This window comes from Poeciliopsis prolifica, unplaced genomic scaffold, assembly GCF_027474105.1.
Source record: "Poeciliopsis prolifica strain line A6 unplaced genomic scaffold, Auburn_PproV2 SCAFFOLD124, whole genome shotgun sequence".
Classification (NCBI taxonomy): Eukaryota; Metazoa; Chordata; class Actinopteri; order Cyprinodontiformes; family Poeciliidae; genus Poeciliopsis; species Poeciliopsis prolifica.
Window position 1 is genome coordinate 14,494 of NW_026562499.1, and position 26,781 is coordinate 41,274.

The 26,781-nt window shown below is 43.0% G+C and overlaps 1 protein-coding gene across 1 annotated transcript; it reads left to right on the forward strand.

Moving 5' to 3' along the window:
- On the forward strand, positions 1-26,461 carry LOC129355085 (helicase with zinc finger domain 2-like). The gene is given in 29 exon segments (XM_055024641.1): positions 1-157; positions 160-208; positions 7,369-7,803; positions 7,805-8,758; positions 9,181-9,364; positions 9,563-9,670; positions 11,275-11,587; positions 11,590-11,788; positions 11,874-12,109; positions 12,112-12,511; positions 13,658-14,171; positions 14,173-14,451; positions 14,674-14,749; positions 14,867-16,661; positions 16,663-17,765; positions 17,768-18,224; positions 18,331-18,416; positions 19,856-19,993; positions 20,069-20,224; positions 20,312-20,456; positions 20,606-20,764; positions 20,835-21,027; positions 22,192-22,270; positions 22,273-22,340; positions 22,418-22,458; positions 22,460-22,625; positions 23,664-23,817; positions 24,835-25,002; positions 26,012-26,461. Coding segments are annotated over 29 exon segments (8,913 nt in total). The 3' UTR covers positions 26,113-26,461.
- The last annotated feature ends 320 nt before the right edge of the window (positions 26,462-26,781 follow it).

Below are 26,781 nucleotides of genomic sequence, written 5' to 3' on the forward strand. Positions count from 1 at the left end.
ATGACAGAAACGAAACTTAAAAGAGCGCTTCCGGTGAAATACCGAGCCCAGCGCAGGGTTCGGGAGAGCAGCTCGGTTCGGAGGCCCGGTCTGGTCCATTCCGCCCCAGTTCAACCTGTTTTACCATTTTATCTGCTGCACTGGGAGGAGCTGCTGGGAGTTCGGGTCCGGTCCGGACCGGCTGGTGCCGTCCGCTTTAATTCAATCTGTAAGTATCTTTTATTCTGGCGGTTCTGGTTCCGTTAAGGGTTTCCAAGTTGTGACACCTGCTGACATTTACTGGATGGTTCTGGTTAGTTACTGGATGGTTCTGGTTAGTTACTGGGATGGTTCTGGTTAATTACTGGGATGGTTCTGGTTAGTTACTGGGATGGTTCTGGTTAATTACTGGGATGGTTCTGGTTAGTTACTGGGATGGTTCTGGTTAATTACTGGGATGGTTCTGGTTAGTTACTGGGATGGTTCTGGTTAATTACTGGGATGGTTCTGGTTAATTACTGGGATGGTTCTGGTTAGTTACTGGATGGTTCTGGTTAGTTACTGGATGGTTCTGGTTAGTTACTGGGATGGTTCTGGTTAATTACTGGGATGGTTCTGGTTAGTTACTGGATGGTTCTGGTTAGTTACTGGATGGTTCTGGTTAGTTACTGGGATGGTTCTGGTTAATTACTGGGATGGTTCTGGTTAGTTACTGGGATGGTTCTGGTTAATTACTGGGATGGTTCTGGTTAGTTACTGGGATGGTTCTGGTTAATTACTGGGATGGTTCTGGTTAGTTACTGGGATGGTTCTGGTTAATTACTGGGATGGTTCTGGTTAGTTACTGGGATGGTTCTGGTTAATTACTGGATGGTTCTGGTTAGTTACTGGATGGTTCTGGTTAGTTACTGGGATGGTTCTGGTTAATTACTGGATGGTTCTGGTTAGTTACTGGGATGGTTCTGGTTAGTTACTGGATGGTTCTGGTTAGTTACTGGGATGGTTCTGGTTAATTACTGGATGGTTCTGGTTAGTTACTGGGACGGTTCTGGTTAATTACTGGGATGGTTCTGGTTAATTACTGGGATGGTTCTGGTTAGTTACTGGATGGTTCTGGTTAGTTACTGGATGGTTCTGGTTAATTACTGGATGGTTCTGGTTAATTACTGGGATGGTTCTGGTTAGTTACTGGATGGTTCTGGTTAATTACTGGGATGGTTCTGGTTAATTACTGGGATGGTTCTGGTTAGTTACTGGGATGGTTCTGGTTAATTACTGGGATGGTTCTGGTTAGTTACTGGGATGGTTCTGGTTAATTACTGGGATGGTTCTGGTTAATTACTGGGATGGTTCTGGTTAGTTACTGGATGGTTCTGGTTAGTTACTGGATGGTTCTGGTTAGTTACTGGGATGGTTCTGGTTAATTACTGGGATGGTTCTGGTTAGTTACTGGATGGTTCTGGTTAGTTACTGGATGGTTCTGGTTAGTTACTGGGATGGTTCTGGTTAATTACTGGGATGGTTCTGGTTAGTTACTGGGATGGTTCTGGTTAATTACTGGGATGGTTCTGGTTAGTTACTGGGATGGTTCTGGTTAATTACTGGGATGGTTCTGGTTAGTTACTGGGATGGTTCTGGTTAATTACTGGGATGGTTCTGGTTAGTTACTGGGATGGTTCTGGTTAATTACTGGATGGTTCTGGTTAGTTACTGGATGGTTCTGGTTAGTTACTGGGATGGTTCTGGTTAATTACTGGATGGTTCTGGTTAGTTACTGGGATGGTTCTGGTTAGTTACTGGATGGTTCTGGTTAGTTACTGGGATGGTTCTGGTTAATTACTGGATGGTTCTGGTTAGTTACTGGGACGGTTCTGGTTAATTACTGGGATGGTTCTGGTTAATTACTGGGATGGTTCTGGTTAGTTACTGGATGGTTCTGGTTAGTTACTGGATGGTTCTGGTTAATTACTGGATGGTTCTGGTTAATTACTGGGATGGTTCTGGTTAGTTACTGGATGGTTCTGGTTAATTACTGGGATGGTTCTGGTTAGTTACTGGGATGGTTCTGGTTAATTACTGGATGGTTCTGGTTAGTTACTGGATGGTTCTGGTTAGTTACTGGGATGGTTCTGGTTAATTACTGGATGGTTCTGGTTAGTTACTGGGATGGTTCTGGTTAGTTACTGGATGGTTCTGGTTAGTTACTGGGATGGTTCTGGTTAGTTACTGGATGGTTGGTTAGTTACTGGATGGTTCTGGTTAGTTACTGGGATGGTTCTGGTTAATTACTGGATGGTTCTGGTTAGTTACTGGATGGTTCTGGTTAGTTACTGGGATGGTTCTGGTTAGTTACTGGATGGTTCTGGTTAGTTACTGGATGGTTCTGGTTAGTTACTGGGATGGTTCTGGTTAGTTACTGGATGGTTCTGGTTAGTTACTGGATGGTTCTGGTTAGTTACTGGATGGTTCTGGTTAGTTACTGGGATGGTTCTGGTTAATTACTGGATGGTTCTGGTTAGTTACTGGATGGTTCTGGTTAGTTACTGGGATGGTTCTGGTTAGTTACTGGATGGTTCTGGTTAGTTACTGGATGGTTCTGGTTAGTTACTGGATGGTTCTGGTTAGTTACTGGGATGGTTCTGGTTAGTTACTGGGATGGTTCTGGTTAATTACTGGATGGTTCTGGTTAGTTACTGGATGGTTCTGGTTAGTTACTGGGATGGTTCTGGTTAGTTACTGGATGGTTCTGGTTAGTTACTGGATGGTTCTGGTTAGTTACTGGGATGGTTCTGGTTAGTTACTGGATGGTTCTGGTTAGTTACTGGATGGTTCTGGTTAGTTACTGGATGGTTCTGGTTAGTTACTGGGATGGTTCTGGTTAATTACTGGATGGTTCTGGTTAGTTACTGGATGGTTCTGGTTAGTTAGGATGGTTCTGGTTAGTTACTGGGATGGTTCTGGTTAGTTACTGGATGGTTCTGGTTAATTACTGGGATGGTTCTGGTTAGTTACTGGATGGTTCTGGTTAGTTACTGGATGGTTCTGGTTAGTTACTGGATGGTTCTGGTTAGTTACTGGGATGGTTCTGGTTAGTTACTGGGATGGTTCTGGTTAATTACTGGATGGTTCTGGTTAGTTACTGGATGGTTCTGGTTAGTTACTGGGATGGTTCTGGTTAGTTACTGGATGGTTCTGGTTAGTTACTGGATGGTTCTGGTTAGTTACTGGGATGGTTCTGGTTAGTTACTGGATGGTTCTGGTTAGTTACTGGATGGTTCTGGTTAGTTACTGGATGGTTCTGGTTAGTTACTGGGATGGTTCTGGTTAATTACTGGATGGTTCTGGTTAGTTACTGGATGGTTCTGGTTAGTTACTGGATGGTTCTGGTTAGTTACTGGGATGGTTCTGGTTAGTTACTGGGACGGTTCTGCCACTGAGACCTGATTGGTTCCAGATGTTGCCATGGTAGCAGGTTTCATCAGCTGTTGACCTCAGAGGTTCGGCTGATAGTTCTGGTTCTGTTCACACTTCATGGGTCTGGGTTGGGACCCCAGAACTTGGCGGTTCTGGAGGGAAATGAAGGTCCAGTTCAGCTGCGTCCCTTCAGCAGGAAGTGACGACAGGAGGGTCATTATCACGTCATCACTTCCTTCTTCCTCAATCAAATTTCTCCATTAAGTGGGCGGGGCCTCCTTCCGTAGCCCCAGCTGATTGGCTGGCTGGTCCTGCCTGCAGCCACCTGGTCTGACCAACCTGCTGTGCAGGACGTGAAACAGGCAGGAAGCCCGCGGGATTATTATGGTCTGTCAGCAGAACAACAGGAAACGCAGAGCCGCTTTATTCTCTACCTGCTGTCAGCTGCTGTTAAACTCTCTTATGTTTATTAATAATAATAATAACAAGTCAATGCAATCTGCTGGATTTACTTAGACAGAAACGTTTTCATTTACTCTGATTTAGTTAATTAAGCAAATGAATGAAGAACGTTTGTTTGATTGAATTGAAATCATTTTTGGTATTTGTGGTGAATTTTGCTACAGAAACAAACCAGATTATAAATAACTATAAACATCTGCTGACCTTCCTGTCGGTTGCTGCAGTAACTGCCTGCTTCACCGTTTCTGTGCTGCTGTCTTTGTGCCAATAAACAATCATCCGCATGTAGTGGCTCCCAGAGCTTAGCAGCACCTCAATGAGCTGCCAGCCAATCAGAGCGCTCCTGGGATGAAAAAGAACCAATCACAACCAGAAAGACGGAGAGATGAGCAGAGATCGGATTGAAGAAAACACATGAAAAGATTTGATGTTTGTGGATTCAGAATATTCAGTTAAACTTCCAAAAATGATATTTCTATAATCTTTCAGCTGCCGTGTGAAAAATATTTCTCTTATTTTCAGTTTATATCTGACAGGAGATCATTTGCTGCCGAAGGAGCAAACAGACTAACCAAAAGAAATATTTCATTTTTTGAATTGAGATTTCTGGAGAAATTCCCAGATGAAATATTACAATTATTTCCCATAACGTTTCTGTTTGTTGGCTTATTTTTTGTTCATTTCTTAAATACGTGGCTTCAAGGTTCTGGTGGGTTTTTCTCCAGAAACATTCAAATGTTTAGATTTTGATATTTCCGGCCAGGAAGCATTCAGATCTGGAAGTAGTTTGTGATCTTAATGCTGATTTTCAGGAGGCGACACAAAGATTGACCTTTAGTCCATTGATACTGTTCCCTCAGCATCATACCACCACCGCCGATCAGCAGCGCATCCACAAACACCTTGTTTCCTTACTGTTGAAAAGTTTACATGAGTTTACAAGTTTTTGTTTTCATTAACTGAACTGATTGTGACTAATGCACATTTTAGTTCAAATTACACATTAATTGTCCTGTAATAAGTTATAATTAAATGTATGTTAACAAGTCAAAGGAAAACTACATCCGCAGATATTAATATCAGTCATGATGACAGAACATGTTCTCTGATAAACTGTGGCATTTTATTTTATTTCCAACATAAAACTCCACAGTTCATGAACTTTGACCTCCTGGCGCCATCAGCGTCAGGAAGGTGTGGCAGTGAAACTCCAAAGGAAAGCAGAACATGAAGGGCAGATTAGAAACAGCAAAGCATTATGGGAACGCCCATCTGTCTCTTCCCCAGCTTGTTACTATATCATAAAAATCTTACACAGAAAGCAGACTGGGAAGACTGGGAAGACTGGGAAGACTGGGAGATGTTGGGGAACTGGAACTAGGATTTACATCTCGCTTTTAGAAAACATTGAAAAAACTGAATAATCAGTTTAGTTTGTTTACATGAAGAACTTTCAGTGAAATCCAAGATGTGTTGGGAATCTGAACTCACATCAGGCTCAGGTAATTTTCATATTTGTAATCAATCATTTATTAATTAAGTCATTCATAAAACTAAATATTTTAGATTTTGACCACAGCAGATTTTCTGCAATGAGGAACAAATTCAGAGAAACGGCAGGAAAAAACTATTGATGTTGATTTATAATCAAAAGTGAACATTTACTAACAAAAAATTCACAGCTAAATTATTCCATAATTAAAACTCTTGAAATACTGACATGTGATAAAGCTGCTAATGAAGGAAAAAAGAAATTTATGTATTGAAAATGAAACTGGAAAATTCAAAAAACAAACAAAGGAAAAATCACACCTGCAGCATCACAGTGCTGCACAACTTCAACCTTTGGAGAGGATGAGGAAGATCAGAGCCAAAGGTCAGGAGGTCAGATCAAGTCCAGACTCAGTCCGGCCAACACCTTTCAACAATAAAAGTAAAACTCCACCAACATCCAGAAACAGAGAATCTGAACGGGAAATCAAGAACAGATGAACTGAGAGACGATGAGTTGATCCAACAAGCCAAACGGCAGAGCAAGAAAAATATCACAGATGATTTAAAGCACCAGATAATGGAGCCGTCTCACTTGGAGTGAACCGGGTGGAATCTCAAATGCTTCTCTTCAGGTTAGCTTCGGCCCAGATGGAGATTTTCAGCAGAACCTGTCGGTACTTTGGCTTGAAAAACTGAGGAAGGTTTCCTGACCCGAACCCAGCAGACCTCTGCAGAAGCATCGACACACGTTCACGTCTCTTTGGAATGCAAAACGCTTCCAGGAAGTTCTCCGGTCAACATTGAGATGGTTTTTTAGTAAATCTGCTTCCTGTGAGCAGATTGGAAGGAAAAGTTCAGAGCTGGGAGGGGAATCCAAAAATGAAGCTTTGGATTCTCAGGATCAGCTCTGAGTTTTATTGTCAATGTTTGGCTGTGAGGTTGAAGCACAAAAAAGCTAAAGAATTTGTTCTAAAAATGGAATAAAACTCTGATCATTAAAACAGTTTTCAGTAAAAGTATCAATACATAAATGGAGCTGAGCTGTTCTACTGCACATTCAGGGCTACGGCAGCACATTTTTACATATAATCAGCTTCACTCCAGATAATTGATATTCCCTTATGACATCATAGATAACTTTATTACAGTACATAGAATTATATTATAACTATAAATATTATCAAATTTTCCATCAACTTGCTTGGAAACTCCAACTCAAAATATCTGCAATAATTTACTGACTATCTGGAATGTATGTTTCAGATATGAATAATTAAATTATGACTAGTAAACATTTTTTATCTCAAACCGACTGCAGTTACGAGAAAATTATACTTATTTGAAAAATTAAGTTAAATCCACCACATTTATTTCATAAAAGTGAAAACTGTAACTTGACTGCACTGCGATGAACTGGTGACCTCCAGGTGACCCTGCCGCTCACCTCTCAACACTTGGTGACCCCACCTGGATAAGAGTGTTGGATGATGGTTGGATGGCGGCTCATCCAACCATCATCCAACTCTGACCAAATCTGCTGAAATAAATGTTTTTTTTTCAACGAAATGCAAAGTTAGATTTTACAGTGCATCTATGAATGTTTCCATCATCTCTGATTGAACTTTCTGGGGTTAGGAGCAAATCGTTGATCATCGTGACCCTTTGACCTTTGGGCTTCCAGATGCTGATTGAAAATGTTTCTTATTTTAATGTTAAGTTTATTGGAGTCGCAGATTTCAAAGAAATTTACAACATAAAAACTTCATATAAATTATGAAACCAAAATCATGAAGCAAATGATCAATAAACATATTGACCGATGTTGCAGTTATTAGTAATCAGAGGCAGCTCTATCCCACTTTGGCCTTGATTAAAGGAACTCTGTTCAGCATCCGAAGCCGGCCAGCTACTACCCAGAGGTCAGGTTCTACGTTGACCCCTGACCTGATAGAGTTGATCTGAACCAGAACCCGGAGCAGGATGCTGAAGTTCTGACATCTCTGCTGCTTCTTGTTTCAGACTCGCTGATGGTTCACTGAACTCGTTCCAGCGCTCTGAAGGCATCACCATGTTGTCTGGTCTGCAGTCGACCTATGACCTCGCCCTGGCCTGTGGTCGCTGCTGCGTCCAGCAGAACCAGATCACCTTCACACTGAGACTTGGCCAGCACCGGTGTGAGCAGCAGGTGCTGCTCTGCAGAGCCAAAGGGGGCGGAGCTTGGAGGCCCGTCTCCAAACGACCAACGTTTCCAAACCCAAAGCGATACGAAGTCTGCTGGCACTTCAAGGAGGGCCATGGCTGCACTGTGCACAAGAACCGCTGCACCTTCGCCAGGAGCGAAGAGGAAGCTGCAGTGTGGACATTTGAAAAGCAACATGGGATGGACCATCAGCAACTCTGCACCATGTTGGCTCAGTCCAAAAGCAATGCCCAGCAGAAACCCAGTACAGGGGACTCTAGATCTGCTGGCTGCTCTGGATCTGAAGGTTGCTTGTGATTTATGCTCCAACCAGGACAATGAACTCACGTACAGCATCCAGCCGGTTATCCACAAGTGCAGCAGGAGTCTCCTCCTAGTTAAAGGGAAGGCCTCCAGCCAGTGGAAGGTTGTCTCTGAGCGGCCCACAGGTGCACACATGGGTCCCGGAGTCGTTTATAAAGTATGTGATTACTTTGTCGAGGGTTCTGGGTGTCCCAAGCACACTCTGGGTCATGGCTGCACCTACGCCAGGAGCTCTGAGGAGGCCGCTGTGTGGAACCACCTCAAAGAGAAGAAGATGAGTAAAAGTGAGTTAATCAGACACATAGCCGAGTCGGACCCGGGTCCAGAAACTGCAGAACAGGCAGCTCAGAGCATTCTCCAGAAATTCTCTGGTAAGTTCATTGAGTTCTGCAAACATTGTTTTATGGAGCGGCCAATGAAAGTGTCGCCGAAGCGGTGGAACGAGACGTGCTCTGCAGACGCAGCTCACCGCTGGGAGCCGGTGTTGGTGCACCACCTGTCAGATGGCAGCGCCAAGCACACCTTGAGCCAGGTGCGTCCCCCACCCCACGACCGCCACTTCACCTTCTGCAGCCACGTCAGGAAGGGTAAGCCCTGCTGGCACCAGGCCGGCCACTGCCAGAAGGCCCAGAGCGAGGTGGAGATGGCCGTGTGGACGGTGGAGCGCAGCGGCCTCCTCTCCGTCCGGCCTCAGCTTCTCCAGCTGAGCCGGCAGCTCCACCCGCAGGCCGAGCAGGTCTCCGTCTTCTGCAAGGTGTGCCTCGTACTGCTGTCATCCCCAGAGAGCTTCTACAAGCACTGCTGCAGCCTGGAACACGCCCAGCTGCTGGCGCAGGACACCACCACCAGGTGGAGACAACGGCAGCCTCCACACAGCCGCCGGGCAGAGCTTTGGCTCTGTGACAGGTAAACAACTCACCTTTAGCAGAACCACTGCTGGATCAACACAAGGTACTCCAGAGCATGGCACACATCTGATCTAATTTAATCTGGAATAATTCGGCACCAATCCACATCGAGAGACGTTTTGTAATCATTCTAACCATTTGTGTGTTGATCAATGTCCTCATTTGGCCGAAAAACCAGCAGAAACCCAACAGTACGTCTCTAAATCAGATCAGAGCCCAATAGTACAGATGTTGGGAGTAAATCAGTTTTCTGTCCGGTTCTTTAGGAGGGAAGTGAGTAAATATCAGCCTGATTCCAGCTAACCCTAACCCTATTCCTGGCAGGATTCAATCAGGACTACCTGTCAAGTGTCAATGAACAATTGATCTTATATCACAATAAACATTCTAATGCAATACTAACACAGGTTTGCACTGTAGACCAAATACCTGTGAATATGGGTCCAAGTGTCCTAAAGCTCATTGTGAGGAGGAGCTGCAGGAGTGGATAATGAGATCTGAGGAGGAAGAGGAGATCAAACGCAGCATTGAGACTCAGGGCCTGATGTGCTACAACCAGCAGCTTCTGGATGATTACAGGAACAGCAGCAATGAAGTCTATGTGGTGAGTTGAGTTAGCGCAGAGGGAGGACTGACCCCACCGGCTCAGTTCAGTGAAAGCAGAAAAGATTTCCTCCAGTAATGTTTTCACAGAAGATCCTGGTTTCCTGCTGTCACCTCTCTGGGATAGGGTTGGGTTTGGGATGGGTTGGGTTTGACCGCAGCAATCTGACAAGTTTGTTTAACTTCTGATTCCCAACAGCTGTCAGAACAGGTCGATGATGTCAGCGTCTCCTGTGATGAAGATTTAACTGTGGAGAGAGAAAACATGTCTGCAGCTCTCAGATGGACCTTCACAGTGGAGACAGAGGTAAACAACCATCTCCTGTAGAATCAGTTTTACAGGACAAACACTGTTTATATCTGGAAACATTGAGCCAAGAAAACCCAGACAGGCTGCGTTCATCGCTATAGAAACAAAGTTTGACGTTTCGGTCCAGAACTGCCAGACTAGAGGCTGAATGAGCTGAACAACACGTACGATTGTGCAGCCAATATTTTCACAAACAGGATCCTGGTGGGTGGCGCCAGAGTACCAGCTGATTGCATCATTCAGCAACCAGTTTGACCAGTAACAAACTGCAGGGCAAACTGGCACAGATTCAAAGACATAAATTCACACTAAAGAAGAACCAGTCCAAAGGAACCTAGTAAATGTAGAACAACAAAGAATAACTATAAACAAAAAATAAATATAAGTAGAAACATTAAGAAGAAATCAACCAGAGGAAAATGAGAAACTAATAAAATAATCAAATCAAACTACAAAACAACTTGACAAACCGGGATACGGACAATAATCATTCACCTGAATAAAAAAACGTTGATCTATAAAATCAACGTTTAATTAACAGTCAAATAAGCTGCCAAATAAAATCCACAAAGGAAACTAAATGCTGTGGTTCAACAGAACATTAGCTTTACAAGATGCAAAGTGTCTTCCATTATGTTCTTCAAAACTAAGAATTATTTCATCTAAAAAGAAATCTTCTTTTCAAATTGCTCCACATTCAAACCAAAATATGTCAGAAAAAACCTGCAAAACGTAAAAGTTTGTGCCGACTTAATAATCCGGACATTCGCTCATTTTCATTTCTTCCATCCGTCTCGGACATTTCCATTGAAGTAGTTAGTTTTTAGCCTTCATGTTCCCACAAATGGAGCTGCACTGTCACTTTTGGTCCCCAAACTTCCTCCAATCCGGTTCGTCGGAGCCGACCACGAACGTGGCCTTTCTTCAGTCCACTTCCTAACACCAGAGAGGTTCTGTTTCTGCCTGGAAGGCGTGCAGAGATGAAGCAAATGTCCATGTTTATCGGCTCAGCTGCTGTCCAGCCGCTGATGTTCAGGCTGCAGGATGTAAACACCGACCAGGACAAACCAGGACAACTCTCCGTCATTAAAAGGTTTTCTGTCTCAGACTCTGAGGGCCATATGTCCAGCAGGTTTTTAGGCGTTTCTCTGCTGCTGCCTCTGACCTTAATGGCTGGGTGATTAACAGCGTCTGCAGCACTTTGTGGCTTCTGAGGAGATCCTGCAATAAATGAAATGCGTCGTGGAGGAGCAGTGGGCCACATCGAGACAAATCATGGATGTTTCTCTCTTAGGATCTGATTAAAATATCACCAGTGCTTCTTGAGTGTTGTGGCCAGCAGAGGGCAGGCTTGAGCAGTTTCCACATGTCAGAAAGTTAAATTTAGAAGCAGGAAGAACCACTGAAACCATCAGAATACTGCCCCCTGGTGTTGTTTGCTGCTGATTCATCCTCCAACTGCAAAGAAACCAGAGAGTGAGCTTTTGCTGTTTGAAAAAATAAGATGTTTAAACGCCAAACTGGATTACATCCCACACTCAAGTGTCAAAAGTTATTTTAAATCTTTGAAAAAAAAAAAAAAGTTCTGTGTTTTCTTGCAGAGACGGTTGCAGCATGTGGCTCTGCTGAAGCAGGAACCAGGAGCTTCATTCAGCCTCGCTGATAACAGCTCTGAACCATGCATCTACTCTGCAGGCAAAAGGTTCCTCAGCGACAACATGACCTATGCCATCACCGTATCGTTCACATGCACACACCCAGGCTTGTATGAACAGTGGTTGGTGCTGGATTTTGGAATGAGACCAGTCCTCTTGAAGAAACTGAAGGTGAGAATCGGCCAGCAGTCAGTGGACGACATGAAGGAGCAAGTCTTCAATCATGGCGTCATTCTACAAAGTGCAGAGCGCTGGAATCGAGGAACAGGGTTATAATACCCTGTTCATACAGAACAGAGAAACAGGAAGAGCTGATGAAGGAGTACAAGCCTCCACAGCTAAGCCTTCTATGTAAGCCGTCTTGTTACAGCCAAACAGCACTGACTGCTGAGAACTACAAGACAAAGATGCACGAGTTCCTGTACAATGAGGAGAGAGCTGAGGACCAAGTGGTATCAAGGTAAAGTCCACATTTAACAGGTTTCCTTAACATGTCTCGAAATGGTTCCTGCTTTTTAAAAAGCATTTTGTGTCATTTTCTTTAGACTAAATGTTTGTGGAGAAATCACAACAATGACTATGTTGACCGATCCAAAGTTCGGGATGGAGTTTGCTTGTCAGGGAGAACTTTTCTGTTCTGTTTACGTCCCTTATAAGCTGACCATGGACAGTCCTGAAGGACTGGTACTGAAACGAAACGTCCAGTCAGCCCTGATAGCGCCTGTAGACTCTGTCCATCCAAAGTCCAAAGTCTATGAAGCCAAGGTTCTGAACCTCAGAACCAAGACAACCAGATACACCTACAGCTGTCTAAACAGTGCTGCTCTGATCTTTCTCTCAAAGACAAGCAAACTTATCATATGGAGGTGCAGTTTCAGTTGGATCGCCTCAGCTTATGTACCATGCACAAAGCAGTAGACCTGCTTCCTGATACCACCAGAGTCCTGCCAGACCTCAAGAATTGTGGAGTTCCTGTCAGTGATGTCACCTACGAGAAGCTGAACTCCAAACAGCAGTCTGCACTCGGCTTCATTACGGGGAACCACGACAGAGGAAAGTTCACTGCACCTCTGCTCATTTATGGACCTTTTGGAACCGGAAAGACCTTCACTATTGCTACAGCAGCCATCGAACTTTGCAGCCATCCGCAGAGCAAAATCCTGATTTGCACCCATACCAACAGGTAACTTGTTTGGTTCAGAAAGTAGATTAGGAAATATTGATTGTTTGATAAGATGACTAATAGCAGTTGCTCATCTTAAGGTTGGCAAACATCCAGTCAGCGAATTGTAAGCAATGCAGAAAGTAGACATCAGTCATTTCAGCTCTGTGTGTTTTTATGTTGGCTTTAGGATTAGTACTAATATGCAGATTAACCCACACATTTTTAAGAATTCTCTCTGTAATGAAGTTGGCAAATTCACTACAGATGCTGTTGGAGTTCAGATGATTCAGTCACAGGACGGTTTGTGATTCTGTCAGCTGTTGCAAAGTTCCAGCATTGTTTCTGTTTTTTTTTAAAGATTTCTAGGAAGAACGTTTTCCTGAAATGTTTAGTGTGGGATGATTTCTTCACCGTGCATTTCTGTAGATTTTATAGTGTCAAGTTGTCGACATGGAGTCGAGTTTTATGCCATTTACATGATGTTATTGTGTATCTAGTAGTTGGTCGTTATTATTTACTTATTGATGTGAGTGCAGAAACTGGTTTGTGGAAAATCATGGGACTAGAAAGTCTGAAGTCTGTGTTCAGCCCTGGACAAAGGTTTCTTTTGCATCTTATCGGTGGAGCATTTCTCCAGAGATTTCTTCCTACCAGACACAATCTTCACTTTAATGGGAGCCATTAGAGCAGAAATGATCAATCAATACATCCAGAGGGTTACAGGATAGAAGTGGTTAAAAGGGGCGGCTTGTTGTCTGTAAAATAATGTTTTGTAATAATATCTTAAATACAAAAGGATTTGAGATTCAAACATTTATTTGGCAGGGACATTCCACATGATTAACCTTATTGTAAATGCACTAGAATTAGCTAGTCAATAGCCAATTAGCTAGATTCTAGCTAATTGGCTATTGAACAACATCTGTTGTTCCTGGACATAGAGAAATGTTGCTAAATTGGATCAAACTTAAAACTTCAGAGTCCAGGAAGAAATTGTTTTGTCTGTAAGAAGCAAAACATAAAACAAGGGCCTGCTTTTTACCAGGCTACAGTTTGGTATAAGTTAGTGTGAGCTTATTTATGGCCTTTAACCTCAATTGCCAAATGTTCAAAAGATATTGAAAACCTATTGGAGTTTTAACTTGTCCATTTTGTACCTTTCAGTTCTGCAGACCTGTATGTCAGAGAACACTTTCATCCTGCCATCAGTAAAAATAACAAACTGAGGCCAATTCGAATAAAAGCCAACAGTGACAAGGCTCTGTTTGCCACAGATGAGATCACCTTAAAGTACTGTTTTCTCTCTAAAGATAGAAAGTCTTTTCTGCCCCCAACCAAAGCTGTTGTGGAAGACCACAATGTAGTTGTGACAACGACAACAATGGCAGGACTGTTTCATGACCTGAAGCTTGCAGAAGGACTCTTCACCCACATTCTGATCGATGAAGCCTCCCAGATGCTGGAATGCGAAGTTTTGTTGGCCCTGAGTCTCGCTGGGCCAAACACCAGAGTTATCCTTGCTGGAGATCACATGCAGATGGGACCACAGCTCTTCTCTGTGGAGGACCACCGTCGTTCAGATTGCACCCTCCTCACTCGTTTGTTCCACTACTATCAAGGACAAAAATGTGACGCCGCCCAGAGCAGCAGGATCATCTTTAGTCAGAACTACCGCTCAAACCAAAGAGATTGTAGACTTTGTCTCCACTCATTTTTATGTCGGAAAGAGTGATGTGATTGAGGCCGCAGGAGACGTTCCAGCTCCTCCAAATGATCACGCTCTCCGGTTCCACCATGTTCGGGGAGAATGTGTCTTGGATATTGTGACTATGTCTTGGTATAACAAGCAAGAATCTTTTAAAGTCACTGAGGTTGTGGAAGACATTGTGAATAACTGGCCAACAAACTGGGGGCCCAAGGACCTAAAATCCATTTGCGTTCTGTCAGAAGGCTCTCAGGTAAAATTGTTCAACGTAATCTTAATGACTGAAGTTTTTGTTGTATAAAATTATATTTTGACATTTTGAAGTGCTTCCTCTGAAATGTTGATTTGTTAAGGTTCTTGTTACTCCTCCTGTTGCTTCGTTATCAAACCTAATTAAAATGGAAATATGTGACTGCCATATTAACTTTGTAGGTATTGATAGCGTTTCATAATTTCAATAGTCATTTCTCAACAGGTTCGACAAATTCGATCCACCCTTTTCAGAAAAGGCTTTTCAGAAGTAAATGTTGAAACTCTCGCAAACGTTCAAGGTAACTTTAATCTAGTTGAAACCTCAATCCTGAAGGATTTCCTGCATGATGTCAAAGATCAAGAGTTGTCTGATTTTCCTTATGTTACTTTGACCTAATTAATACATTTTTTAACAGGCAAACAGTTCAGAGCAGTCATCCTGACAGCTGTACAAACCCGTGACAGCCTTAAAGAGTCCAACCCATCTGGTCTGCCTCTCTTCAATGATGCTCGTGTTTTAAACACTGCGATGACCAGGGCTCAGTCTCAGGTGACGGTTGTAGGAGATGCTGCAGCTCTCTGCTGCTTTGGGAAATGCTCCAGGTTCTGGCAAAGTTTCATCATTCATTGCCTCAGCAACAACAGCGTAGAACCAAAACATTACACCAAAGGTTTTTTTGAACAAGATGTAGGAGAAACACTCAGGTTTCAGAAGTTGGAAGATACAGATGAGAAAACCATGTCTGACTCAATTCTGCAAGAGCTACAAGATGAATATAAAAACATGAAAACTGAATATAGTTCAGATGAAGAGAGTTTAGAGTCTGAAGACTTTACCCACCAGAAGTTTGGAAAGACTTTCAAAGTTTCTAGTGACCAAGAACTGATGGAGTTATGTGAAAAACAACCAGAGTTATTCAAGAGAGGAACGTTTGTGAAGGAGTCTTATAACAGAGGACATGTTGTGATATTTCATAAACCCACCTGGCACATACATGTTCAAGGGAGATCCAACATGGGAAGGGCTTTCACTGGGGATGAAGTGGTCGTACAAACCGACAGGGGAGGGCAACCAGTGAGAGTGCTTGGTATTGTCAGGGAAAATGAATCTTCCCGTGAATTTGTATGCTTCCTTGAGGAAGAAGATCACTCCAAGAGACCTGGAGCTACCAATAATAAGTTTGTAAAAAGGATGATGATACCTGTCAATAAAAATGCACCTAAAATAACCATTCTGCTCCTGGAAAAAAGACGCAACTTTCTACCAGTATGGGAGGAAATCAGTGGATCCTGGACAATCAAAAGATCTCACAATGTCAGTGAGGTCAGGGACAAGGCTTTTGTAGTGAAGGTTATTGGGTGGAAAGAGCATTGTTTTTACCCTTTGGGAAAAGTCATAGATGTTCTTCCAAACAGTGGGCCTTATAATGACCGACTTTGGTTGCTGAAAGAAGAATTTGAGGTCAAAGAGACTACTTTGGATACATATGAAGGTCTTCCAAATAAAGATAAAGACAGTGAAAAGAGGCAGGATGAAACTGAAACAATCACATTTACAGTTGATCCAGAAGGAGCAAAAGATCTGGATGATGCCATCAGCATTAGAGATACTGGAGACCATTATGAGCTGGGAATCCACATTGCAGATGTAGCAAGTTATGTGAGTCCAGGTGATGAACTCGATACGTATGCAGAAGAACGAGGTTCTACACATTACCCCGGAGAAGAACCTATTCATATGTTCCCTGGAAACTTGAGCACTGGCCAATTCAGTCTTCTGCCACATCAGGATCGCAGGGCAGTCTCCTTGATGCTCAAAGTGGAAAAAGAAACACACAAGATTTCTGAAGATCCAAAATTTCAGCTGTCCATGATCAGGTCAAAAAGGCAGTTTACTTATGAAGAGGCAGAGGAGATCATTACCCAAAAATACAGAGACCCTCCCACATTCAGCACAGTGGAGGACGGTGTCACTGTGGCCTATCACTTTGCTAAAGTTCAAAGGAAGTTAAGACTGGGGAGAGAGTGGGCTTATTACCAGTGTGATGATGACAGGTCGCCTGGGAAGCGTAAAGCCCACCAGATGATTGAAGAAATCAGTCTGTTCTTTAACAAGTACACAGCAAAATACTTATGTGAGTCCATAGCCAGCCATCACACACCACTCCGCTGTCAACGCAGCCCAGATCCTGAGAAGCTAGAAACATTCAAAGAAATGTGGAGCATCAATTGAACTGTCCTTTAGTGTCAACCATAATGAAATAACTGTGCCTGACCCTAAATCAAGCACTGAGCATTTCCCCATTTTGGAGACTGTGTGGAACGACATCCAGTCAGCTCTGAGAGAAAATGATACAGACAAACTGGTGGACCTTGTGGCTGCGGATGACGTCTACCCTCTGCTGCAACCCGTTATATACGAGCTGCAATGCTGCAGAAGCAAAGCATATTTAATCCGTTCAAAATCCTCTGAAGCAGCAGAGGTTGGACATCATTCTCTCAAGATGAACCCTTACACACAAGCCTCCTCACCAATAAGACGTTACATGGACCTCATCTTACAGAGGCTCCTGCACTCTTTCATATGTAACAATGCTCTCCAGTATACTCCTACTGAGATTACTGCTCTGTGTCATCAGTTTGGCCCCACATCGAAGAAAGTTAAGCAATTTGAGCAAAAGGCTCAACAGATCTTTTATGCAGTGAGCACAAAACAGCAGAGTGCACCAAAGCTAGCCTTTGTTATTTCTGCAGATCCGGACGAAGAGAGCTTCAAGGTGTCATTTCCATTCAACAGGAACATATTTTGTCTGCCTTTGTCCGTTATGTTCAGTGAATTACAGTTAGAGGACCAACCAATTTATGACTCTGAAAAAAAATACATCAAGCTCAAATGGAAAAGGCGGATATATGCAGCCGACGAGAGGCTGCTCCACCAAGAGTTGATCAAGATGTCCGGTCGTGGTCCATGTATTGAGATTCCTCTGACAGTTTGGACAGCTGTGATTGAAGCAGTTCAAACTGAAAATCTGGATCAGGCCAAGTCCCTCCTGAAGGGTACCATTCCACTTCAACCAGAAAACCTGGACCAGTCCAAGTCCCTATATTCACCACCTACTTTCCAGCACTATGCTGATATTGAGTTTCATCTGCAGCCAGGTGGCACCATGCAGGTGCAAATGACCTCAGAAGAGAATAGAGCTTATCACATGCCTGTCATTCAGCTGGTTCAGATTAAACCAATGTTTGAGATTTGTGTCCAACATGTCCACAACCCCATCTTATGTTATACCCAGTTAGCACAAGAGCCAGCAAAGCCTTCTATAAAAACACAAAACAATACATGGAGATCTGGAAACCCATCTGTGAGATGGAATCTGCAGCGAATGCAGTGGAAGAAAGTAATGGCATCATCATTGAGAACCTGGAAGTAAAGTTCACCCAGTGGCGGGAAGACACCATGACTGGAAAATTCTTCTTACATCAGAAATGGATCACTGATTGGGTCATTGAATGCAACCTTGCTAAATGCTTGCTTTGCTTTCGGAAAAGAGGTCTGAAATTGCCTTTATCTCAAGAACATTCTGCACCGGTCGACCCAAAAGAGTTTACTTGGGTGGCTCATGGTTTCACAACCAAAGTAGATTCTCAAAAAAATGGAAGTGAAGTGGATTTCCATGTCAGTCACCTGCCAATGAAACAAGTTCCTGAATGTGTTTTTAAGAGAAACACTCTTTTCACCGCTGAGATCATCCCAAAGCTCCTGCCTGACATGTGAGTTTCGTTTCCTTCAGTTCCTCTTTAAAGCTCTTGACCTCTGGTTGGTGATGAAATTCATTGATTTTCTCTAAAATGAATGTCTGACTGTGCTTTCCTACAGCCGGAAAGAAGCTGCTGTTCTCAACCTCGACTCAGCATGTGACCTAGTCAAGAAGATTGCACTAGGCCAGAGGATTCCCAAAAAAAGTAAGAAAAGTACTGAACATCCATCCATCCAGCCACTTATCCATTCATTAACTAAACCAAAAGTATTATTGAAAAAAATCATTGCAGAGAGGATAATTATAACTCTGGTCAGGTCTCCAGTCTGTGGCCGGGCAGATGGACAGAACAGTCCACTTAAAATAGTTTGGTGAGCTTGTAGTCACCAAACTAGATATGGTGTATAGCAGGACATCATAAAACTGTTCTGGTCTTTACCAGCAGTAGGAACGTTTTAAATCTAACCTCAGATTCAATGCTGATGTTATTTGTATTGTCCACCAAACCATAACTCTTAATTTTTAGTAAGATCTCATTTATATCTGGTTTAGTGTTAAAAAATGACGTCAATGCTATCTTAGAGTCAATTGGCTTACTGTGAGAATTCACAGTCCTACCCAGGCTCATCATTGTACTTTAGACCTTAGACTTTAGAAGAAATAACACATGAGTGATTGCCAGTGCTAAGACCTTGTTGGATCGATTACCCAACATTCTCGCTGGACATTAATAAGGACACAGGAAGACGGTTACATTTTCTTATGCAATCTTCCAATTGAACGGAGAACTCTGCCCAGAGACATCCCGTTGTCTCTGTCTCCAGACCAGTTCTAACGTGCTTCTCTGCAACTGCATATTTTATCACATTGAGGCTTAATTATAAACATTTGCATAGAAGGAGCAGCAAACACAATACACATTCTCATGATTCTGTCTTTGCATCTCCTGATGTTACAGTTGTTTTTTCTCTCTCTGGACCTTAAAACTTCAACTCTCGTGTCCATCTGGGTCATCATAAAACTAGAGTTTCTGGGGACATCTAGCCTTTGATCCACTCTCCTGCTAGGTGTCAACTCTTTCCCCCTGGTTGGCATCGGTGGTCCCCTTGTCCTCCTGTCAGGGCAATTGTGACTGCAGGCATCCTGCTCCATTCCCGGGACTCTATGGTTCAGTTCCCGTCCCACTCTGGGGTCGTAAAGTTCAGTTCCAGAGACTCTGGGTTTTATGTAAATGACCCATTCTTCCTACCAGGCTACCTGTCACCCTGGCCATCCGTCTCCAAAGTGACAAACTCATTGCTTCCTTCAAAGACAAAAGAAACACAGATCTCAGGGGCAAACAAAGGGTTTCTCAACCCTTATAGTCTCCTAATCTTGAATATTTATATTTGTATTTATCTAAAAACCTAGCAGACCTTCATCATGGCTTAAATTCATCCCATATTACCCAATGATTTTTACCAATTAGAATCACGTATATTGCAAAGAGAATCAGGGTAAGCCAGAGCCCTGTAGAACTCTATTAATAACCGTAGACTGTGAAGATTTATTGTTCACATGAACACACTGCAATCAGGATAGAAGACTGTAGCTCCCTTGATCCAAGTGACCCAAAGTCATGCTGTGTGTTCCTTAATCTTCCAGTTATGCCAAGGAGTGTGCTGAAACACCAGATTTCCAGGAAAGAGTTGTCAGCAAAACTGCCAGTGCTTAATGACAGTCAGCGTGAAGCAGTTGCAGCTGCTCTAAATAATAACTTCACCCTGATACAAGGACCACCAGGTAAGAGCAGAAATGTGATTAATATTCCTGTTTCCACACGCAGCGTTAAAGATCTCTTTTTTGTTTATCTGACAGGAACTGGGAAGACGGTGGTGGGCGTGAATATTGTGTACTGGTTTTGGGAGACAAACTCTGAGTACCCCAGGATATCTGAAGACCCAAGAGACAAAGACAAAAAGGACGTCATTCTCTACTGCGGTCCATCCAACAAGTCAGTAGACGTTGTTGCGGGTAAGTTTAATTTTTGAAACACTGTTTCAATTATTTCTGAACATTTGTTTCTTGCCTTGGAACCGTATGTGTCTGATTGATCCACAGAGTATTTGACAAGGTTCAAGGAGAGTCTTCGGATCCTCAGAATCTATGGCCAGCAAGTAGAGAACGTAGAATATCCTTATCCAAACAGTGATCTGCAGTTCTCACAAAGGTCCCTTCGCCAGGACAAGTCCAACCCAGAGCTCAGGTACTGGACTTTCAGTTAAGACTGTCCACAGGCAGCATGTGGAGAGGTAGCATTTATCTTTCCATATAATATGGACAGATAAATGCGACTAATGACTCCTGAGATGTTTCCCTATTCCTCTGTGCTTACATGTATTGCATTGATTTTAGGAGTATCACTCTGCACCATCGTATCCGTGAGCCAGAAAACCCCTATTCAAAAAAAATTAAAATATTTGATGAACGGATTAGTGAATGGCTCAGGAAAATGTCAACTGCTGAGGAAGTCTTGACTGCTGAGGAAGTCTTGACTCCGGAGGAAGTGAAAGAGTAAGTACAGTGGTTTCATTATATCCCGAATAAAATGAAATAGATATGACATCTTTGTTCTTCCATCCAGATACAAGAACATTCTCAGAGATGCTCGGATCTATGAGCTGAAGAGACATGACATCATACTGTGCACGTGCACACAGTCATCCACCCCCATCCTCTCCTCCACTGTCAGTGCACGTCAGATCCTGATCGATGAAAGCGCAATGGCCACCGAACCCCAGACTCTGATTCCGTTAGTCTGCAACAACCCAGAACAGGTTTTATCTCCTTAAAATGTTCCATTCTGTTTGCTCCTGTTGACCAACCTAACCCTAAAGGTTTTTCCACCAAACCTCCTGGTTTCTCAGACTTCACTGTACCATGCTCTCCAACATGGTTTCCAGATTCATAGATGCTCAATGATTTTTAACAGCTGTGTTTTAGTTCAGTTCCACTTTAATATGATCCAAAAAATTTTTTGATTCTCTTTGGGATAGAGCACCTTTTTACTGCAATGGGCAACAACAAATCTAAAGTCAACACCAATGAAAGGGTTAATATTTAAAATAAAGGACACATTCAGAGAAGATATCATATCGAGTCCCTTGATGAAATAAAACAACAAATTTCAGGACGAATAATTGATCATGAATATGTCCTATATCTCTAGTGTTTAGTGTTTTAGTGCTAGCCGAGGTTTGGCTAGCATCTAGTGTGTCGATGCCAGCCAAAGATCAAGTACCATCTCCCTCATCAAACACCTGGACACACGTTTTCTCGAGGCCTGGAGTTGAGGATCCCTAGGTTATAGGATGGTCTAAAGATATTTGTCTCTTGCTATCTCAAACTGTGCAGTTTCTACAATATCTTATCATTGAGAGCCTGCTGACAAGCAGCATCTCCATCTGGTCCGGGAGCTGCAAGGCCTCTGACTGGAAGTCTCTGCAAAAAGTGGTGAAGACAGCAGAGAGGATCTTTGGGACTCCACTCCCCCCCATCCAGAATATTTCACGCAGTTGCTGCTTAGCCAAAGTAAACCAGATCCTCTCCATGGTCTGTTCATCTTGTTAGCGTTTAGCATCTGCTGCAGAACAGCCAGACTCAGAAATAGTTGTCTCCCAGTGGCCATCAGATTGCTCAACAATCTCATCCATAAGACAGTCTGAGAGTGCTTGAAAATCCTCAGTTATAAATATTTAGCATATTTGTATATTATGTAATTATAGGCACACTTGTGTTTTGTGTGTGCTCCGGTGGTCAGACAATGACATTTCATTGCCAATTTCCCTTGTGTCTTTCTACAATGACAATAAAATAAGTCTTAGTGTATTTAAAAAAAACAAGAAGTTGAATTTCTCAGAAAAAATAGTTTGAATCTTCAGACAAGAAAGTTTCTCCAGCTGGTTTCTGTCTGATCTCTGACCTTTGTGGCGGTCTGCCAGGTGGTGCTGATTGGGGACCACAAACAGCTTCAGCCAATTGTGAAGAACCAGAGCGTGAAGAAGCTGGGGATGTCCATGTCTCTTTTGAGCGCTACTACACCAGGCTCCATAAAAACACGGCTGTGATGCTGGACACTCAGTACAGAATGGTGAACATCAAATATGTACTCAATGAGTAACAGCAGCAGTGCATCATAACCCATCCTGCTGTGTTTGGCTTTAACAGCACCAGGACATCTGTGAGTTTCCCTCAAAGCAATTTTATGAGCAAGTTGAAGACGGGTGTGGAGCAGCCGAGCAGCCTCCTGCGTGTTAACGGCAAGACTATGCCAATCGTGTTTGGACACGTTGAAGGAGAAACTGTTCGTTTGGTGGTGAAGACTGCAAAGGGCAACAACAAATCTAAAGTCAACCACAATGAGAAAGAGAAAGTGGTACGTAACATTTTCCGTTCAGCTACCAGAACCAAAACATGCCTGAATGTTAGAAGACGGTAACTTTTCCAAGAGTATCTCAAGGTCATGTCATTGATCCATCGAGGGACTCGGGAAAAATTGTATTGATTCAAAGCAGGAGTTGCTTTAGATATCATTAAACCTGCAAGGAGATGAACAGAAGGTCTAAAAGTGATGATAATGCAAAACTAAAAATAGCAATTGATATTCTCTTCACCAGTCGCTATCCATCACATTCAATTCAATTCCCTTTATTTCTATAGTGTCACTTCGCAAGTCTCATCTCACTTTACAAAATATATTTAATTTCAATCACACACATTCTAACTGACCTCGTTCTCAAACTGTACAATATGCTCTAATTGTTCAGAAGTTTCTATCTAAGGAGACCCAGCAGGTCCTTACAGCATTCACTCCTCCTGGCCAGCAGGGGGCGTCAACCCCTTTCACAGAATCATTAACTTTACAGCAGTTTCTCATACACAGCATGAATGTAGCAGCAGAGGAGAGGAAAAATTCCCCTTTAACAGGAAGAAACCTCTAGCAGAACCAGAATCGGGCTCAGTACCATGGGACTTATCTGCCTGGAGGTTAGAGAACACACAGCAGAAGAAGAAACACATGAACTGATGTTGGATCATTTCTGATGTTCATGAAAGTAGAAACAGCAGGAGAGGGAGAGCGATCAGCATCATGTCAGCCGCCTCCAGGAAGGAATCAGCCAATCAGAACCCAGAGCTGCCATGGACAGAAATAACAGGAAATAAAAAGTTACAATGACAGCAAACGGTGCAAACTGGAGAGTAGTAGAAGAAGAAGGAGAGGGGAGAGGCCAGGTCGTCCTGCAGTATCCAAAGCTACTTTCCTGATATTTCAAATTCAAAAATACTTTATTGATCCCAAAGGAAATTAAATGTTGTAACTATTAGTGATGGCTAAAAGTTGGCAGGAAAGATTTTCTGTAATGGAATCCTGATATTGAATGAAGGATTTTAATTGCTGCCAATTGTTTTTCAGACAAAGATTGTTGAAATGCTCGTAAAAGCAGGAGTGGATGAGAGGAGCATTGTGGTTCTATCTCCTTATAATGCCCAAGTAGCAGAGATCCGAGAGGAGCTGACCAAGATGAAACTGGCAGGAATTACAGTGACCACCATCACAAAAAGCCAAGGTAAACGTTTCACTGGGACCAGATCCGGGCTCTCGTTTATGAAACACTGCGTAGCACACATGCTAAAAATCTACATAGCTTGGTTGGTAGACCATACCTGGTCCACCAGCTGCAGAGACTTCAGTCTTCCAATCGGTTAGGATTAAAACATAATTCCATGAGCCAAAAATCAATGTGAGTGAAGTTAACAGTTGAAAGAATCGAATTTCTAGAAGCCATTGTAGGGGCGTAATGAAAGGTTTCCACACCGGCATCATGATTCTGATGGGAGGGTTCAAAGTTCAGGGTGAATGTTATGAAAAATACGACCGCTTTGCTCTGGAGTTTGGAAGCTGCTGCCCCCTGCAGGTTATAGTGGAATAGTGCACCCAGAACATCTGGCCCTAATTGCGAGAAAACATTTTAGTTTTTAATGGACTCACCAAGAAGCCAGGCATGATCTATAGCGCCACCTGCAGGCTCTTCCCTGCTTTGCTTCAGCATGAAGGAGTCATGAGTCAGAAATTTGGTCCATGTTGGAGTCACTGGGAGATCTTGGCTGTCAATAAAAACGTGTTTCTTCCTGATTGCCCCTTTGTAAGGTCTCCTGGCAGTTCCAACGCATCCGTTATTTTGGAGACGCACAGCGTTGCAAATCATGCTGAGCGAAGAAGGCGATGTACAGAAACGCTGAAAATGTTGGCAGACTTTAAGATTTAAGTTGGGATTTTTATAAACATCCTCAAGCCTAAATAAAACTGCTGACTGCTTATAATAAAGTCAATCTCTGATTAATGGTTAGATAATCAGAAGTAATGGCTTCAGTCCTGCATTGGTAGTTTCCCCTGCCTCCAAAACGAAGGCACTTCTGACTCAGAGGTCGTGTGAGAGGCCACGTTTTCCTGCTAAGTTTATTTTCAGAGAGTTCCTACTTTGTTTAGACACCCCCTTTATAAATGACACCCCGGACTGACAGTCAGAGCTGCGCCTCGGCCCGACATCAGAACCAAACCAAACCCAAATTCTGTTTTCTCCCAGGGAGCGAGTGGCGCTACGTGATTCTCTCCACAGTCTGCTCCGTTCCCAGTGACCAGATTGAGAAGGAACCGGACGGCGCCTGGATGTCCAAACATGTTGGCTTTGTAGGAGACCCCCACCAGATCAACGTGGCCATCACCAGAGCCAAGGAAGGGCTGTGCATCATCGGTAAGGACGGGGCGAGAGCAGGGATTCTTAACTTGTTTTTACCTTGGGGTCCAATTTTTCCAGTGCAAAGTGACCCAGAGCCCTTTTATACACCAACCATCTATTGGTTTACCAAGTTGACTTGACTTTTGTTCAGTACGAAAATCAAATCCATGTATGGTTTACCATCAAAACATAACATAAAATTACATCGTAACGGGATAAGCAAAGAAGATGTTCTGTGCACACAGAACATCTGAACAGGCCAGAAATTCATGGAACGGATCAAACGGAAACAGGAGTAAAATTCTAAGATGAAAAGTTTTAGAAAAAAACAAACATCTGGAATTGTACAATTGAACATTTTCAACTTTTGCAACTAAGAAATTTCTATGTTTTTTTAAGAAACTTGATTGACCTCAAAGTTTGTTTTTTTCTAAAATAGTTTTTTGGTAAAAATATGCAAATTTTTTTGTATCTAACATAATTTAAAAAACCTGTGGAAAATGTGAAAGTTGGCTAAATAAAGTTATGTGCTCAAAAGTAAATACATTAAAATAAATAATTTTCAAATGAAATGCCAGGCATTATTGGGGTCGGGTCGCAGGAGCAGCAGCTTAAGAAGTTTTTTTAGTTTTTTGTTGAAGTCGTAAAGGAGAATCCCGATCCACTGGATTCACTGGTTGTAATGGGTTAGGGTTAGGGTTAGGTCGGCTCCAACACACCAGGCTCCTGACCGCCGGTCAAAGTCCCGTACCAGTCCAGCAGTACCAGACTTTCCCAATCAATTTGACCACTCAAACACTTTCCACTAGAGCCACATTCACCCACCCTCTCACATTTACACATCGATACACAGATCGGTGGACAACTTGGAGCCAAGTGCTCCAAGTAAATCAATCTCATAATCTTCTAATCACAAGACTCTAGCCACAGACCTTCCCAGATAAAGGTTCGCTAGCAGTCCAGCTTCTGGTCCAGAATAAGATCCACCTTTAACTCTGCTTTCTTCTTCCCTTTTCTGGGAAAGGCAACCAGAAGCTGCTGCAACTCAGCCGTTCGTGGCGCTCCCTGCTGGACCACTACCGCCTGCACAGCGCCGTGACGGATGCAGAGAAGATCTCTGTCTGAAGCCGATCATCATCTGGGACGGAAACCATGAAACCACAGGAATCTCTGTCACTTTCCAGATACTTTGATGATTTTACATAAATTATTAATGTCTGTTAGATGAATTTCTATGTAAAACTTCAAATCATGTTTGTTGAGAATATTAATGCCGCTACACAGCTGAACTGATCCCTGACACAAACAGGTCCGGTTCTGATCCGGTTCTGATTCTACCCTGAATGAATTTATCCAATCACTGATCTCAGGTTTTTATGGCTGGAAGAAATCATTTCTGATCATGTTTTGCTTTGAGGAGCATAATTTTAAATATTAATTGTTTCTTTTGGTCCCATTAAACTGGTTTAAACAACTCAAATGTTTGGGTTCATTTTAAAGCTCGGCTCCGGACCAGAACCTGGTTCCTCTCGATGGAACCGGTTTCAGACCGGATGGAGAGGCTCCGATGCGGATCAAACATCACCATGGTTACAACAGCTTCTCCTCGGTGCGACCCGACTGCAGCGACCCGACTGCAGCGACCCGACTGCAGCGACCCGACTGCAGCGACCCGACTGCAGCGACCCGACAGATCCAATTGATGTTTTCCATGTTAAAATGAAATAAGGTGCAGTTACTGTAAATGCTGCCAATGGACCTTCAGTTCCAGCACCGCCATGTCGGCCATGAGCC